This window comes from Hibiscus syriacus, unplaced genomic scaffold (genome assembly GCF_006381635.1).
Source record: "Hibiscus syriacus cultivar Baekdansim isolate YM2019G1 unplaced genomic scaffold, ASM638163v2 tig00110187_pilon, whole genome shotgun sequence".
Lineage (NCBI taxonomy): Eukaryota > Viridiplantae > Streptophyta > Magnoliopsida > Malvales > Malvaceae > Hibiscus > Hibiscus syriacus.
The window spans coordinates 2654397-2671881 of record NW_024062618.1 but is presented as its reverse complement, the minus strand read 5'-3'; the positions used below and the strand labels follow the sequence as shown (position 1 = coordinate 2671881).

Below are 17485 nucleotides of genomic sequence, written 5' to 3'. Positions count from 1 at the left end.
CTAGCTTCATAAACGTAATTGTGTCTTAATGATTGCAGGTGCTTTATCACAGATTGACGATGCTTCTTTCTATTGTTCCTTAACTGGATTGAGAATTCCTTTTTATCAGATATATCTCAGTGTGTTTCTGATACCTTGTAGTCATCAATTTCAGCTGGAAATTGGGAATATTATCGATTCATGTATGGGTTCGGATTGCACAAATTGAGCATTCATTTAAAAGAACAATTACAATAGCCGACCTTACGAGCAGTCGAACAACGTACATAAACTCTTACACATGCTACTTGAGAGACGTTTTGACAAACACTTGGTGTGCAACAGACCCAGAAAATCTTCCGATCTAATAAAACTATTTGGGTTTAGGTGGCAAGGTTCCGAAATCTTTACGAGGCAAAAACTAGAAACAACAGAGAAGAAGTCGTCAAAATTGGGTAATGACAAGCACTTAAAAAACTGGTGAAAGATGAAGAGTGAAGGCTAACCGTCCAAAAAGCTTTGCCTTCGAGAAGACCGTAAGGAACAGCTCCAAAATTCCTTGAATCCTTTGTGTTATAGATGTTATCTCCTTCTACCCAAATATGCCCTTTAGGAACCTATTCACAAAAAAACATTTTAATTCATTGAATATAGAAAAACTGGAAATCCAAGAAATACTACCACGACAGTTTTGCATCTATCACTGTTCTTGGGGTCGACGACGTAGGTGACTTGATCACCTTCCATTCCCATCAGCCGTTTGCAGACAACTTTCCTAGGAGCCTCGGGCGACCGTAGGATCACAACGTCACCTGGTCGAAGTTTGCCGCTTCTGGTCGAAATGCGTTCCACCAACAACACGTTGCCTGTTATGCTCAATGTTGGAAGCATGCTGGGGCCATAAGTCTTTCAGAGTTCCCAGTCATTGCGCCCCCCCGCCCCACAAATTCAAAAGTAAAAAATTAAAGCCCAGAAACGAAAATTGAAATGAAATAAAATGATGATCGATGAGCTTGTTTCGTTTTCTTACAATGACGGTAGTGCCGATGTATTTGTGGATAACATAAAGTAAACAGAAGCCTCTGACTAGAGGGGTAACGCTGCGGCTCCATTCTCCCATTCTTCTATCTTTTCGAACCAAATTTTCAGATTTGAGTTCTCAAAGAACTCACGGCGAGGAACTAATGATAAATTCTGAAGAGAGAGAGAGAGAGAGAGAGAGAGAGAGGGAGAGAGAGGGAGACAAGATGAATGAACCCGAGCTGTGGGCTTTCGAACCGGAGTCCTTTTACTCTTGACTATTGACCCATTTTAATTTACCCTACTTTGGGCTTGTATCTTGTTCTTTGGTTTAGGGTTGAAAACCATCGAATAGTTTCAGTTTTGATTTAGGAATGTTACTTGGCATGCGGTGAGTGCGCGTCGGAGGTTCGAGCGATGGCGTAGCTTTACCAACGATAATAAACATGCCATGGTTAAATGAAAAAAATTATAAGATGGAATTTAGGGTTGGAGTATGATTTCAGATAATGATGTGTGACAACAAGAGGACGAATCGATGAAAGTTTGGTGATAGAAAGAATGACAAATGGTGGCTGATTCAACATTAACATGAATATGAGAATTTGGAGGTAGGAATTTAGAAATTTTAGATAATTTTGAGATTTTAATTTTATAAAATAAAGTTAAAAGAAATTAGAAAACATGCTGCGTATCCAAGTGATTGGACAATATATTTTCTTTAAACGCTTGTTTTGTTAACGAACAAACATCTTAAATGTATTAACAAAGGTTGGCATGAGTGGAAGGGGCTCTGGTTGCTTAAGCAAGTGGTCTCAAGTTTGAGCCCTTATAGATGCAGAAATTTTTTTTGGGAGAACTCCCACCTTTCATGCCCGACAGTACCTCGGAAGATTAGTCTCAGGCGAAGCCTGGGGACACCTTGGGATACCAAAAAAAAAACATCTTAAATGTTAATTTTGAAAATGTTAGATATTTATTTTGATAAAAAAATTAAACACCTAAAATAAATAAATATATAGTTTGAACACTTATTTTTCAATTAGATCAAAATGAGAGAAAGGTTTATTGAAAAATATAACGGGTAAGAAGGGAGCAGAAATGGATATAGGTAAGGTCGGGTCAATTTTCAGTAAACTCATCATGACTCGAAAGTTATACATCCTCCATCCAATCCGATCCGAACCCGAAAAATATACACTCTCCACCCGACCCGAATTCGACCTGACACGACCCTAAATAATATATTTATTAAAAAAATATTATTTTTATTCAATAAAAATAGGGATTTAATTGAAAAAATAATATATAGAATGATATTATCATAATTATCCTAAATATATAAGCTAAAATTATATTTTTTAGTCGGATATTTTTCACTCTAAATTCAAATTCGACTCGACTCAAATTCGAATTTTTTATAAAAAAAAATCCAAACCGATCGGATCGGAAGCCATCAAGTTCGAGTCATGTGCCATTCCCTAGAAGGGAAGCATCAAATGAAAGTTAGGATAGTAAAATGAATGTTAAGGTAAAATATCTTACATATACTATCTATAAGGGTATGTTCGTAATTTAACTTGATTGAGTCGTGTTAAGAATTTGGGTAAATTATGTATTTAGTTATTTAATTATCATTTTAATTTTATTTTGATCATCAAACTATTTTTATAAATCATCATTAACCTTACATTTTGGTTTTATTTTGATCTTCTATCGTTAAAATATTAATAGAATTATTGAAATAATATATGAATAAAAATAAAATAAAATAAAATAATAGTTAAATGATTAAATAAGTAATTTATCTTAATAATTTGTATCCTTAAACTGGATCCATCCCGACTTATTCCAAATTTTAATTTGAATAAAAACGACAAAACTATATTTATAACATAAAAGTTCAAGTATAATTGATATTACTTATTTTTTAAAATAATTATTATAAAGAAGCTTCTTTTCAAAATATTATATAATAAACTAATGAAAAAACTATGTTTAAAATACAAAAATTAGGGCTGGTGATTAGGGGTGCTTATCGAGCAAGTCGATCGCGAGTTGGGCAACGCTCGACTCGTGCTCGTTAAAAAAGTTTGTTGCTCGACTCGACTCGTTGCTCGTTAAAATTGTGCTCGACTCGTGCTCGTTAAAAAAATTTGCTGCTCAACTAGTCCCGTTACTCGTTAAGCTCGACTTGTTACTCGTTAAGCTCACTAAAAAAATTACCTTATTTTTTTAACTAAAAATAAATTTTACTAATACTATGAGGATATTAGGGTTGGTTTTTTTATATTAAAATAATATTATTAGTTAATAATATTTTATTATTTATTAAAAATAATAGATTAGTTAACTTATTATTTTTTATTATTTATTAATAAATTAATAATTATTATTTAGATTTATTTTTTGAATCAAATAATTTTGAAGTAATTACTAAAAATATATTTTTTAAAATTAACAAAACTTACCGAGTCGAGTTAGACTTTACTCGACTCACCTCGTTAAGGTCTCGAGTCGAGTCAACTCGAATCGAACGTTTATCAAGTTTTGACCAAATCAAATTTGAGCTACTCACGAGCTGCTCATCTCGTTAACCACACCTACTGTCGATAGGCTTAGCAGCAGCGCCAATATTCCGTGACAATCCAACTTATTATTTTATGTTGAATATGATAAAGAATATGAAGTTGTCCTACTACTTTAACTATTGTGTATTAATGAATTTATCGAGTAATTCAATGGTTTAAAGAAGTGTCGATTGAAATCATTAACCCATTTAGGACTCTCGGAGAGTCCAATCTTACAGACTTTAAGATTGTATGGAAACAAGTTGAATTCCACAATTCCTCTTTCCTTGTTCCAATTGAAATCATTAACCCATTTAGGACTCTCGGAGAATGAGTTGATCGGAACAGTACCAGATGAGGTTGGATCTTTAGCCTCGTTACAAGTACTGACCCTGCATTCCAATAAGTTCAAGGGAGGGATTCCTTCATCAATAACCAACTTGACAAATTTGACATCTTTGTCAATGAGCTACAATTCTCTCACAGGATAACTTCCACAAAATCTTGGATTGCTTTACAATCTAAAGAACTTGAGCCTTGAACGCAATCATCTTGAGGGATCGATTCCTCCGAGCATTGTCAATTGTACCCATATTCAGGCTATATCTTTGGGTTTTAATAATATAACAGGGAAAATTGCATCAGGTTTAGGGCAGTTGCCAAATTTAACATTTCTATCTATGGGGGCCAAATAGGATGTCAGGTGAAATCCCTGATGATCTCTTCAACTGCTCAAACCTTCGTCTTCTGGTTCAAGGCGGGTTCTCATATCTTCAGCGAGGGAGGACTTGACTACTTGGGCAACCCTAGCTTGATCCACGCTCAGAGCATCTTGGCCATATAGGCATGCCAAGTTATCTTGATGGGAGCTGTTGAGGGTTACCGCATTGCTGGTGGTCCTCTGGGTGAGGTGACTAACCCATTGTACCCAGGTGGAAGCTTTGACCCATTAGGTCTTGCTGATGACCCAGAGGCATTCGCCGAGCTCAAGGTCAAGGAGATCAAGAACGGCAGATTGGCCATGTTCTCCATGTTTGGATTTTTCGTCCAAGCCATCGTGACCGGAAAAGGACCACTCGACAACTTGGCTGACCACCTTGCCGATCCCGTCAACAACAACGCCTGGGCTTTTGCCAACAACTTTGTCCCCGGAAAGTGAGCTTAGAGATTGTTGCAAATTTGTTGTGGCCGTATGATGTAAATTCGTTGCAACTCAATGAGAGCAAAATGTTAAATTTCATCTGTTCAAACTGCAACTTGTCTATATTCTTCTCTAACAAAGCTTTTAATTTACCACTTACTAGCACACGTAATGTCGTTGAAAAAGCTAAAGATTTGGCCAAAAACAATGGATGATTCCTGGATTATCACTTGTTTCATTGCATGTTTGTCTTAAATGGGAATTACATACAACTTTGAAGATTATGGGCATGACTTTATCAAAATTAATTTGCAATCAACAATTACTTCCTTGTTTGCAACATTTAGTGCTTCATGTCAACAGAATTATGAGCATGAATCAAAACCATGCAATCAGTGAATTGAATTCACCATTTTATTTCGTTTGATACATTTTGTTGTCTTGGTTGCTAAGAAATGACAGTAATATAGCAAATCATTAAAACCAATGACAAATTCAAAAATACTTTTGAGAGTGAATATATATATTTATAATAGAAAATTTTCAAGTATAAATAAAATTTTAATGTGAACACCACTAATAAAATAGATAACTAATATAAAGAAATTATGGACAACACTTGTCTCCTCCATTATTAGGGACGGACACAAAATTTTGTATTAAGGACGAAAATAAAATATTCCTACTTATAAAATGCAAAAAACGAAAAAAATAATATTAATAGAAAATACTCAAAGCTCCCCAACATGGGTACATGACGAGTACAACTTGGGTACGTACAGGGGATGTTCCATGTTTAAAGGGTATGGCTGGCGTTAATTGGATATGTCGAAGAAAATTTTAGAAACTTATCAGGGACAATATTTGATCTTCACGTACATATCTAGAATCAGTTTTAAGATTTAAATAATAAAGCAATGATATAGATGAATTAGGATATGATTTTATTTTTAATTATGATTTAATTTCCCTTACAAAGAGGTATTCTTTGGATCCAAAAAGTAGGTAGACTAACTTTGGTATCGAAACTCAATTGCTCTAATCTTTTGCTTTCAAGTGCTTGGACAACTTATTTCATGTACTAGTTGTTAAAGAAATTTGAGTACTTATTACTTCATTCACTCACTTATGAAGAATAAGTTAAATCCAATTCATGCTCAATATTGGTTTACATCCACTATAATCGTCATCTTTTATCAAAGAGTTCTAATCACAATGAACTTTAATAAATATTTATGACATTTTTATGTTTTTTAAAATTTTAAAATTTATATAATATTTATTGTATACTTGTCGTACATATACTTTATAATTTTAATATTTGTTATTTTTTATCTATGTATTCATTCTCGTATACGTCTTTGTATCCATATCAATGCAACATAGGTTTAAAAGGATTAAATCATGTATGTGGACTGTTTGATAACTCCTTGAAAGTTTTCAATTCATTGGAATTATCCAAAGTTTTCAATTTAATGAAAATTAATAATGGTAAGGATTTAGCTGTAAAGAAAAAGCAGAGAAAACAGGAGACTGTGGCCTCTCGGTCATAGCTCCACACCATCACCAAGTGCCCTAGAAGCTCCCCCATTTGACAACCTCTAAACTACACCGAGCATTACCTAAACACTTCCAACAGTGGCCAATGCTAACAACCTGTCCAATTACCAATGCTACCAACCATAGCCACAATCCGACCTCTGCCCAATGTTAACAACCAGTCCCTCCGTTGTGTGTTTTAAGTGTTGTGCAATTTACATAATACACGTCAACGAATAATTGTATAATGAGTAAAATTATCTCCACAGGGATTGGTGGTATTGAATTATTGATGTTTGCATTGAAATAGGAAATTGAAATTGATAAGATATTATTAGATTAAGGAACGATAGAACTAATAAAATACAAAGAACTTGCCACGCCAATTGATATCTTGATGGCAACTGAGATTTTAAAATAGAATGATTAGGAAGGTTAGGTTACTTAGAAACATGACTTTGCTCATTCACGAATTACCCCGATAATTCTTATTATTTACTTGCCAGATAGAGTCCTTTAATATGTTAATTTATTATATCTTAAAAAATGACCTAATGAGAGCATGCCATGACAATACATATTTACGTGAACCTAGAATGAATATCATTGATTAAAATTATCCCTTATACTTGAGATAAATTAGATTACTCTATCTTTGAGTAAAATCATTTATCAATTTACTCTACGTCTTAATTCTTTTAAAATTAAAAAAAAAATAGATGAAAAATATTTTCCAAAAAAATTCTCAAACTATTAATAAAACACGATAATAATATATAAGATAATATATATTAAAAATTACCAAGAATTTGCAAATACACAAATCCAGCCACCATAATAATCAAAGTCAGTTAAAACCAGTTCATGGGTTGGACAAAATCATTCATTATAACAAACCAAATATTCATAAAAAAAACCAAGAGAAAGGAAAGAAAAGCAAGGAGTAAGTGAAGAATCCTCCTTCGTATGTTCTCTTGTCAAAGTTTGACAACTTTATCGTTCAAGTTTCATCCGATCACTTGATTTGTTGAAAGCACACCTTCGTTCCTTCCTTCAAGGGCGGTGGTCCGTCGAAGATGGATGATGAAGAAGAAAGTAATTGTTCTGGGTATGCACACTCTCCCTTCTAGTTCTTAAAACATAGAAAATCCTCCTTGTCTTCCTTTTTCATTGTTCTATGATTCCACTTTCCGAAAACGTCAAATATTCTAACCCACTTCCCCTTACTTTATTCATTTCATCATACTTAAAAAAAATAATTTTCTCGATACATCATGTAAGTCATTTTTGTCAAAACAATATCCTAACACTTTCGCCATAAATAATTATATCCACCTAATATAAAAATAATATTTTCTTTATCAAAAATAAAATAATAATATCCATAAAGATTATAGTCCACAAACTTCTATGGCGTGACGTGTCTACCTATTTATGAAAACATAGCCCCCCGACCTGCTGGTCATTAAAATAGATAGCGTACAACAGGCTTTCCACCGCAACATCTACCTAGTTATCCACCTCCCTTGATTCTTTTTGGTCATGACTATCATCTCAACTTCTCCCTATTCTAACATTTCTCACTCTAAAATCTGGTCGTGGTTCGGCATGGATACCCGCCGAACCGATGATTTTGCACGCCTCTTTTTCACCTTTGTCGGCGTTTTCGTGATTTTCCGGTATTCATTGATGTGCATCAAATCCAAGAACCGAAACCCAAAATCAGCACCAGGCCCTCGAGGCCTCCCTATAGTGGGAAGCCTTCCTTTCCTTGAACCCGACCTTCACTCTTTCTTCGCTCAACTAGCTCGCACCTACGGACCAGTCGTCAAACTCCGGCTCGGAAGCAAGATTGGTATCCTGATCTCCTCCCCGTCCACAGCTCGAGAAGTACTCAAAGACCAAGACATCACATTCGCCAACCGTGACGTGCCGGTGGTCGGCCTGTTAGCAACCGGGGGTCGTGATATAGTTTGGAGCCCCAACGGTCCTCAATGGAGGATGTTAAGAAAGGTATGTGTTCTCAAAATGCTTAACAATGCTACTTTGGACAAGATGTATATGCTCCGCTGTAGAGAAGTACGGAAAACCGTGGATTATATATACGGTAACGCCGGAGCGCCGGTGAATCTCGGTGAGCAAATGTTTCAAACGATATTGAATGTGGTGACCAATATGTTATGGGGAAGCACGTTGGAGGGGAATGCGGGGGCCAACGCCGGTGCGGAGTTCAAGCAAGTCATGTCGGAAATAACAGAGATTCTTGGTCTGCCTAATATTTCCGATTTCTTCCCGGTGCTTGCCCCGCTTGATTTGCAGGGTCTATGCAAACGTATTGCAAAACCATTGGAGAAGTTGAATAGAATCATCGATAACATGATCGATCAACGGCTGAAGGTGGAGAAAAAAAGCGAGAACTCGTTAGGGGAAGTGAATGACTTTTTACAGATTCTGATACAGTTGAAGGATGAAAATGATTCCAAGACACCTCTCACCATGGATCATATCAAAGCCTTGCTCTTGGTGAGTTTTTGACATTTTTTTTTACCAACTCATCAGACAACATCATTTACTATTTACTAATCCAATTCTATATTTTTTTCCTAGTGATATGGAAAAATTGTATTTATGTTTGATTAAATAATTTTTTTTTATTTTATATTTTATAACGTATTTAAACTCTTAATAATTTATTTTAGGATAATTTTTTTCTATAGATAAAAACGGTTAATCAACAAATAATTAATGCTAGAATATTTTTACCCTAAAAATTAAGAAATGTTAAATAATTTTTTAACATTATGCATATTTTTTAACCTATGTGTTTTTGTAATATTTGGTAAGGATATGGTGGTGGGGGGAACAGATACATCCTCCAATTCAATTGAGTTTACATTGGCTGAAGTCATCAACAATCCAGAAGTAATGAAAAAAGCACAGAAAGAACTAGATGAAGTTGTTGGCAAAGACAACATCGTGGAAGAATCTCATATCCATAAATTACCTTACCTACTCGCAATCATGAAAGAGTCGCTGCGTTTGCACCCGGTTCTTCCTCTCCTGGTGCCCCACTGCCCCGGCGAAGCCTGCACCGTCGGCGACTACACCATCCCTAAAGGTTGCAGGGTGTTCATCAACGCATGGGCAATTCACAGGGATCCTTGCATATGGGAAAACCCGTTGGAGTTCAACCCTGACCGGTTCTTGAACAGTCGATTGGATTTCAGTGGGAATGACTTCAGTTATTTTCCTTTCGGGTCCGGCAGAAGAATGTGTGCCGGAGTAGCAATGGCTGAGCGGATGGTATTGTATTTGGTTGCCACGGTTTTGCATTCTTTTGATTGGAAAGTGGCGGAGGAAGAAAAGTTTGATCTGTCGGAGAAGTTTGGTATTGTTCTCAAGTTGAAGAATCCACTTGTTGCGATTCCACTGCCGAGGCTATCAAATCCAGCTCTCTACCGGTTGAAGCTCTAGATGGATTGGTATGGTACCAATGAAAACAGAATATTATGTTTGAATTTCAATATTTTACTTATTATATTCAAGTTAATTATATCAAACATGAAGATACAATTTTGATTTTAACTTTCAAAATGTTTTTAATTCTCTCTTTTAATATTTTTTGTGATCTTATCTTTTTAATAAATTAGATATTATTCAAATCTAATCATATATTTTATCATTAAAATTAATACTTTACATGTTATATATATAATTTTTGAAGTGAATACAAAATAATATATGTTCAGACTCTTAATTACTAAATCGCTTGGTTTGTATATTTAATATATTATTTTAACATGTTTGTGTAAAATGATAAAGACTAAATTTTTTTTTGGATAAATTCCATATTATTATCCAAGAAGCAGTAGTAAACACACTGCTACAACCAATACAATGCACAAACCAACACCCACCTCCTAGGAGGATCTAATTCCCCAAGCTAGACAAAGGTCCATGTTGGCTACACTACTCTGTATGACCATACGAACATATTTCATCCTAACAACCTCAATAATATAATTCACTACATTAGCATCATCCCTACTGTGACCCCTAAACTGTCTATGATTCCTTTCTTCCCATATACAGTATATATATGCACACCAGGCAGTTCTAAGTATAAAAACAAGAAAAGTTTTCCTCCTGAATCTGGAGACTGCCCAACTTAATTCCTCATCCCAACTTCCCACTGTTCTGTCGATATTACACAATCGATTGATCACCTCCCAAATAGCTTTCGAGTATGAGCATTCAAAGAAGACATGGCTGCGGGTCTCGGCCTCGGCTCCACATAGCCTACACTTATCATCCACCCCGATCCCCATACGGATAAGTCTGTCAACTGTTGGCAATCTGTTGAGGATAGCCATCCAAGCAATGAGAGAGTGCTTGGGAGTGTGCAAAGGAAACCAGATAGCCTTATGCCATTCTACCTTCACTGTCCTCCCTCTAATCTCCTGCCACAGCCAACGAGCATTACTTTTGCCCCAGTCCATGATCCCCGAGAATAGGGGTTGCACTTTCTCTCTAACTTTTAAGATTTTCCGTATGCACCAACTGAAAGATGGTTTGCTTTCAACAGACCAGAGATCCACTCCCTTAAAAACGTAAGATCTCACCCAAGCAACCCAAAGTGACCCCTTTGCCATAAGAAGCTCTTTAACCAATAACAAAATGCAAGCTTTGTTCCAGCTAGCTAATTGCTTAAGGCCTAAGCCCCCTCAGACTTAGGTGAGCAGATGCAATCCCAACTCACACGAGCACCCTTAGCTGGAATGTCACCACCCTTCCAAAAAAACCTTGCACAGAGCTGATTCACCCTTCTAACCACTGCTTTGGGAAGAATAAGCTGTCTACACCAAAAATTGGTAATGCTAAGCAAGACAGATTTCACTAGCTGCAATCTACCTGCATAACTCAACCATCTGTTGGACCAAAGTCCTAATTTTGCCTTGATTTTCTCCACCATGCTAAAACAATCTTTCTCAGTTAGCTTCCTAGGCACAAGAGGGACCCCAAGGTATCTCACAGGTAGGCAGCCAAGTTTAAATCCAGTAACCTTGTGCACAAGAATCCTCAAATTATCATTCACACCCGCAAGAAAAATTTCAGTCTTTGAAGCATTAAGTCTCAGCTCTGACATCTCATAAAATCTTTCCAAAACACATTTCACCCCAACTATAGAGTCAACATTACCTTTACAAAATATGAGTAAATCATCTGCAAAGCATAAGTGCGTTAAAGTCACTCTTTTACGCTTAGGGTGGAACTGGAAAATACTATCAGCAGCAGCCACATCCAAAATTTTGGAGAGAACATTCATGGCCATTACAAACAAGTAGCGGGATAGGGGATCCCCCTGCCTGACACCCCTTCTACCTCTAAAAAACCCCACTAGGCTTCCATTTAACACAATGGAAAATCTAGAGTTCATAACACAAGCTTCTATCCACTTCCTAAACTGTTCAGGTAGCCCTAGACTTTTCAGAACAGCAAGGAGAAACTTCCAGCTTAAGGAGTCAAAAGCTTTCTGTAAGTCAGCTTTAATAGCACACCTAGGTAAGATGGAACCCCTACCATAACCTCTAACAATCTCTTGAGCCAAGAGGGTGTTATCTTCAATTTTTCTTCCTCTCACAAAGGCTGACTGGTTAGGAGCAATCATCCTGGGGAAATAATTGACCAGTCTGTTCACAAGGATCTTAGTAACTGTTTTATAAAACACTGAGCAACAAGATATAGGCCTAAAATCCATGGATTTACAAGAGTTGGGCAGTTTAGGAACCAGAGCAACAACAATAGAGTTAAAAGCAGGCAACATTTTAGAGGATTCGAAAAAAAACCTCACTGCTGCCATAAAATCTGTTCCCACAATGTCCCAGGCAGATTGGAAAAACCCAGTTGTGTATCTATCAGGGCCAGGGGCCTTATCCTTTTCTTGGCTCCAAATGGCCACCCTAACTTCATCACTTGTGAGAGCCTTAACCAAATCAACATTGGCACCTGCAGGCAAGGCATAACCCAACAGGTCACTCAGGAAAATATCTGAACACGCTTGCACATTACTATCTTCAGTACCAATCTGCCTTGAGAAGTAATTCACTAATTCATCAGCCATTAAATCAAAGGTATCCAGCTTATTGCCCCTCTCATCAATCAACACCCTTATAGTATTCCTCTTCCTTTTAACTGCAACTTGAGAATGAAAAAATTTTGTGCATTGGTCTCCATCAAGCAGCCAATCAACTTTAGCCTTCTGCTGGTAAAACAATCTTTCTGCTTTTTCTAGATCCATGAGCTCAAAGTATATTTTCCTCTCTTTTGCCATATCACCTGGATTTCCACCAGTTAAAGTCACAATCTGTTTTTTCTCTAACTGTTCCCTCTTCTCAGCAACCTTCCCAGAAATGTTAGAATAACACCTTTTATTAAAAGCTCTTAACTCAGCCTTCAACCTCTTCATTTTGCAAAATAAAGCTTGCATGGGGTCACCCTGCACAGCTTCAGCCCAAGACTTCCCAACAACTTCCTTGAAGTCAGGATGCAATGCCCAGAAGTTGAAATACTTGAAAGGCTTAGGCCTTGAAGCAAGACTATCATGAGAGTACCATGTAACAGCCATGCTATGGTCAAAAACTCCAGGGGCTTGAAATTCCACGTGGGAGTTAGAAAAGCCCTCACACCAGTGATCATTCACTAACACTTTGTCCAACTTCCTAGCCAGAAACCCCTCATCATGCTTATTTGACCAGGTAAAGACAGGTCCAAAGAAAGGGTGATCCACTAACCCCAGAGTAGTCATACAATTCTGTAAGTCCTAGGACTAAATTGGGTTATCATTAATTTCAAAAATATTTAATAAAGAGAAAAATTTAGATATATTGATATAATATAATATAATGTTTTAATTTTTAGGATCAGCTTTGTTGTATACTTTAAGATTAACTTGGGTTCGCCATTAATTTCCAAAATATTTAATAAAGGGAAAAACTTAGATATATTGATATAATATAATATAATGTTTTAATTTTTAGGATAAGCTTTGTTGTGTACTTTTAATATTTTACCGACTCAAGAGTTAAAATCGGTAAAATACAAAACGCGCCAGATAGGGGTCGAAAGTAGGACTTTCTGCTAAGGAAACAGACGCTCCATCCACTGAGCTACAGTCGCTGCTGCGCCATCGAATCAATATTATATTATTCTTTTATAATAATTACTATTTTATGCAAGTAATAGTCCAATAAAAGAAATAACAATTGGAGTTATAACTCTATTACAAGATCGTTAATCATGTTATAAATATAAGAACATATAACAGTATCATGTGTTTGTAAATTATTTTGTTCTATTAGTAATGGGAAAAAAAGAATGTTTATCTGTATAGTTAAAATACTTATACTATTTATTTAAGTTTATAGATTTATATAGATAAAGTTTAACTCGGGATGATACATTTCTTTGTATCTATATGAATGTTTACTTCACGACGATACAAGACATATACACTCCAAAAATAATATTATAATGTATAGAGGTTAATTTTATGATGGCATAACATTTTGCTTTCACTTAATTAGAATATAGCTCGAATAGAAAACACAATTTTATGTGTAGATGTGCACAATGGACTGTGAGATGCGATTAACAACAAGAACAAAATTAGGTTTGGTAGTCAATTACATGGAAAAATATTAGAGTACCATCATGGCTCTCAAAATTAATACCTTTAAAAGAATTGAATGTTGTCTCGTTTTTGAAAATAAATAAAATATAAAAAAATGTTAGTAATAATAAATATGATTACTAATTAGCAATGATGAATAATACTAAAACTTAAGTAAAAATAATAATAGGCAAATAACTAATGTTAAAAATAAACGAATAAATTAATCAATTAACATATCATAACTAAATTAAAAAAAAAACTTACGAGAATCAAAATGATAACTAATCTATAAGACGAGACAAAATTGATTGAAATCAGAAGTTAAACGAGACAAAATATCAATTAAACAAGTAAAAATGATGAAATTACAACATTTAAAAATGCCCAAATTTTAAAAATAATAACCATCATTTTAATCATTGAAATCGTAGTAATTTTACTTATTCAAATACAATTCCCCACCCTACCCTAATAAATAAATAACTTTATCGATTGATATTTTGTTCGCCCTTTCAAATCGAAGAAAAGAAATAAGATATGGATAACAATAAATGCAATTTACTTATATTACGATGTTTTTTTGTACAAACTACTATGATTCTGTACTTTCCTAAAATACCCGTATCTACGAACATATTCATATCTGACAGAATGTAAATCATCCCACCATCTACATTTAACATATCCATATCAGACGCATGTTCGTATCCGACACATACCCTGACTGGATAAGGCAACATACGCCGAGCATCGTACTTTTTCCGATCAGTAAAAAGGAATGGTGCATTGTGGATGAGCAAGATGACCAACTTAACATGCATAAAGTTCCAAGTAAACATCGTCATTGCTTGCCTTGAATGGCTAATGAACCAGCCCTTTATGCGGTTGATGATTCGATGACATCCGTGACTATGTATGCCACCGTCATCGTATCGTAACGACGTTTATAAGCAAGGCTTCACGCAGATTAATGACTATGCTCCATAAGATCGGCAAGAGTTATCCTCCCGCAGTTGCCAGCATCCAGCCTATCGAATGTCTCGCTGATCTGCATAATGTCTTTTTCTGAGACCTTTCCCATCTCCTTCAGCTTGTATATCACAAACTCAGATTTGCTGCATACAAAAACCAATATTAATACTAAACAACTGCACATTAGTTCAACAGAAAATGAACAACTAAAAACATCGAGAACGATGTTGGAAGTTCAGGACATAGTAAATTTAGACATATTAAGGACTTCAATCAGTCGTAAACATCGAGAACAACTGCGCTTAAGTCCACGAAGCAGCAAATGGAAAGATGGAGACACAGAAAATTATGAACTTAAAACTTGAAACACATTAACAAACCACTGAATCAATTACATATTATAGGCATAAGGGCGAAAAGCACCCTCTTCAATGCATCACAGAAGCAAATATGTATTGCACTTGAATCATCAACGCCTGCGTAAACTATATGGTCTGAGATAATCATAAAATGTAGTCCGTAAGATAACCGAAGCCAAAGATAAACCGGACAGACCAAGAAAACTAGCATTGTGACAAGAAGAAGCAGCATACGTTAATTGCAAAGTCCCACGTGCATAAAGACACGGTTCTATAGTTTATACCAGGCTTCAAGTGTGAAGGTATGTTACTTAAGCATAGGCTAGAGTGTAGGAAGATGATTCTAATTCGGACAGAGAATCTGATATTTTTGAGATGTTATGCATTATAAGTTCTTCGGGCGGAGAATCTGTTATTTGAAAATTTAAGCAATTGCATGTTAATAAATCCACCATGACTCCGAATACGAGTTGTTCAAGCTGTAATTCAATACATATTCTCCATAACCTTTAAACTGAAACAAAGCTAAAATCAACGTTCCAACACAATGAAATGCCAACTAATTAACTGAAACTAAATCAGCTACGGACGAAAGAATGAAACTAATGTAAATTTTCGGAATTAGTATATTAATCTTTTGGGTATTATTGCATCAACAAATAAACTTCAAGCATACAACTGCTAGCACAACTTGACAAGACGAAGATCAAGTACTAACAAATTTCATAAAACAACATACCTCACAAAACCATTGTTGTCAATGTCGGCAGCAAGAAACTCCGAGACAGTCATGTCCTGTCCAAGAACCCACTTTGCCATGCTCCTATGCCTCTTATCGACTCTAGCCTCGGCCAAGTACAGAAACGCTCGAGCAACAGCCAGGGTAGAAACGAGCAACCAAATAGCAGCGAAAATCCTACCGGACATCGTCTTAAACGCCCGATCGCCGTATCCGACCGTAGTGACCGACATAACAGAAAGGTAAAAAGCATCCAACCACCCAAGACTCTCAACAAAATGCATAACACCAACACCGATTCCGATACAAAGAACCACAACTCCTAATGCCAATCCAACCTTCATTCTTATCCTCATTCTTCCCTTTTTCACATCAATTATATAAGATCTCGCCGAATCGTTCTTTCGAACCTCATGTTCAACAGTTCTCAACAAATAATTCTCTTGCAGATCAAGCACATAACAAACCATTGCACTGAGCAAAATATCAATGAAACCAAATCCAACCAACACAAATAGTATGGAAAACAACTTGGTAGCCACACTATTAGGGATTATATCACCATATCCAATTGTGCACATAGTGACAATACAAAAGTACAATGCATCAACAACCGGGTGAGTTTCATCACCCAGAAAATTATGACGATTAAACCAAAAGATAACAACACCCAAAGCCAAATACAAGACCAAAAGAAGGAAAGCTTGTCTTACAATGAATTGGGAACCCAATTGAGGCTTGGGAATTGATGGGCGGACTACATCATTCAAAACCGCCATGGCAGGTGCCGTTTTGGACCTGTGAAGATTGGATTTTTCCCATTTGAAATTTGGGTCTATTAACCATGAAGCTGTTGAGGGTGAGTTCAGTTGGCTTTGTTGCAAAAGAGGGTCTTGAGAAGAAGATGAAGGACTGGTTGAAGTTAACGCATCGAAGATGGGAGATGAATCAAATGGAGATTGGGAAGAGGAAGGAGATGGACCAAAGATCAACCTTTCTTTTAACTCCGATGGGGTTAAAGGTATTGGGAGAGAGACTTCATCGTTTTCAGGGAGAGGGAAAAGAGGTGACGGTGGCGTTGGTTTCTTACGGGGACTTGCGTACGGGAGCAATGGATCATTTTCCATATAGAAAATCGTCTGGAAAAGGTGAAAACAGAAAAGATTCAGTTTTTATTTCTGGAAATTTCGGCTGAAGCCTATAAATCTCGAACGAAAATAAATAAAAAGAACCCGACATGAACAGAACCAGGAAGAAAACCAGTGTTTTTTTTGAAGTACAGCCTTCCCGTTTAAGTAAATAAAGGGTCTGCGCGTGTGATTGTGTTTTGTGGGTAGAACATCAACATGGAAGAGGACAATGTAAAAGTCGTATTCTGCTTGAAGAGAAACGAAAATTTATGCATTATAAAAATAGGAATTTTAGATTATGTGTTATATTGATGCATTTACGTATACATATACATTGACTGACCTACATTAGGATGACAAACGG

General features: G+C 36.0%; 3 protein-coding genes across 3 annotated transcripts; 1 reads left to right on the top strand and 2 right to left on the bottom strand.

Moving 5' to 3' along the window:
- Nucleotides 1-292: 292 nt before the first annotated feature.
- Nucleotides 293-1210, bottom strand: LOC120217736 (mitochondrial inner membrane protease subunit 1-like). Its single transcript, XM_039214804.1, has 4 exons — nucleotides 1010-1210; nucleotides 661-885; nucleotides 486-596; nucleotides 293-400 (listed from the first exon to the last, which is right to left on the bottom strand). Exons 1-4 carry the CDS (start codon nucleotides 1097-1099, stop codon nucleotides 353-355), a joined length of 474 nt encoding a protein of 157 aa, XP_039070735.1. The 5' UTR covers nucleotides 1100-1210; the 3' UTR covers nucleotides 293-352.
- Nucleotides 1211-7774: 6564 nt separating this feature from the next.
- On the top strand, nucleotides 7775-9809 carry LOC120217730 (geraniol 8-hydroxylase-like). Its single transcript, XM_039214798.1, has 2 exons — nucleotides 7775-8772; nucleotides 9094-9809. Exons 1-2 carry the CDS (start codon nucleotides 7792-7794, stop codon nucleotides 9721-9723), a joined length of 1611 nt encoding a protein of 536 aa, XP_039070729.1. The 5' UTR covers nucleotides 7775-7791; the 3' UTR covers nucleotides 9724-9809.
- Nucleotides 9810-14678: 4869 nt separating this feature from the next.
- On the bottom strand, nucleotides 14679-17225 carry LOC120217729 (two-pore potassium channel 3-like). The gene is made up of 2 exons (XM_039214797.1): nucleotides 15992-17225; nucleotides 14679-15036 (listed from the first exon to the last, which is right to left on the bottom strand). Exons 1-2 carry the CDS (start codon nucleotides 17116-17118, stop codon nucleotides 14889-14891), a joined length of 1275 nt encoding a protein of 424 aa, XP_039070728.1. The 5' UTR covers nucleotides 17119-17225; the 3' UTR covers nucleotides 14679-14888.
- Nucleotides 17226-17485: the final 260 nt, after the last annotated feature.

What these genes read in the sequence shown, in the direction of transcription:
- LOC120217736 (XM_039214804.1), bottom strand. Translation starts at nt 1,099, where the DNA reads ATGGGAGAATGGAGCCGCAGCGTTACCCCTCTAGTCAGAGGCTTCTGT. An exon ending in ATAGATGCAAAACTGTCGTG is followed by an intron (nt 597 to 660) that starts GTAGTATTTCTT and finishes TTTTGTGAATAG; the next exon opens with GTTCCTAAAGGGCATATTTG. An exon ending in AAGGCAAAGCTTTTTGGACG is followed by an intron (nt 401 to 485) that starts GTTAGCCTTCAC and finishes TGTTGTTTCTAG; the next exon opens with TTTTTGCCTCGTAAAGATTT.
- LOC120217730 (XM_039214798.1), top strand. Translation starts at nt 7,792, where the DNA reads ATGACTATCATCTCAACTTCTCCCTATTCTAACATTTCTCACTCTAAA. An exon ending in ATATCAAAGCCTTGCTCTTG is followed by an intron (nt 8,773 to 9,093) that starts GTGAGTTTTTGA and finishes ATATTTGGTAAG; the next exon opens with GATATGGTGGTGGGGGGAAC.
- LOC120217729 (XM_039214797.1), bottom strand. Translation starts at nt 17,118, where the DNA reads ATGGAAAATGATCCATTGCTCCCGTACGCAAGTCCCCGTAAGAAACCA. An exon ending in GACAACAATGGTTTTGTGAG is followed by an intron (nt 15,037 to 15,991) that starts GTATGTTGTTTT and finishes TTTTGTATGCAG; the next exon opens with CAAATCTGAGTTTGTGATAT.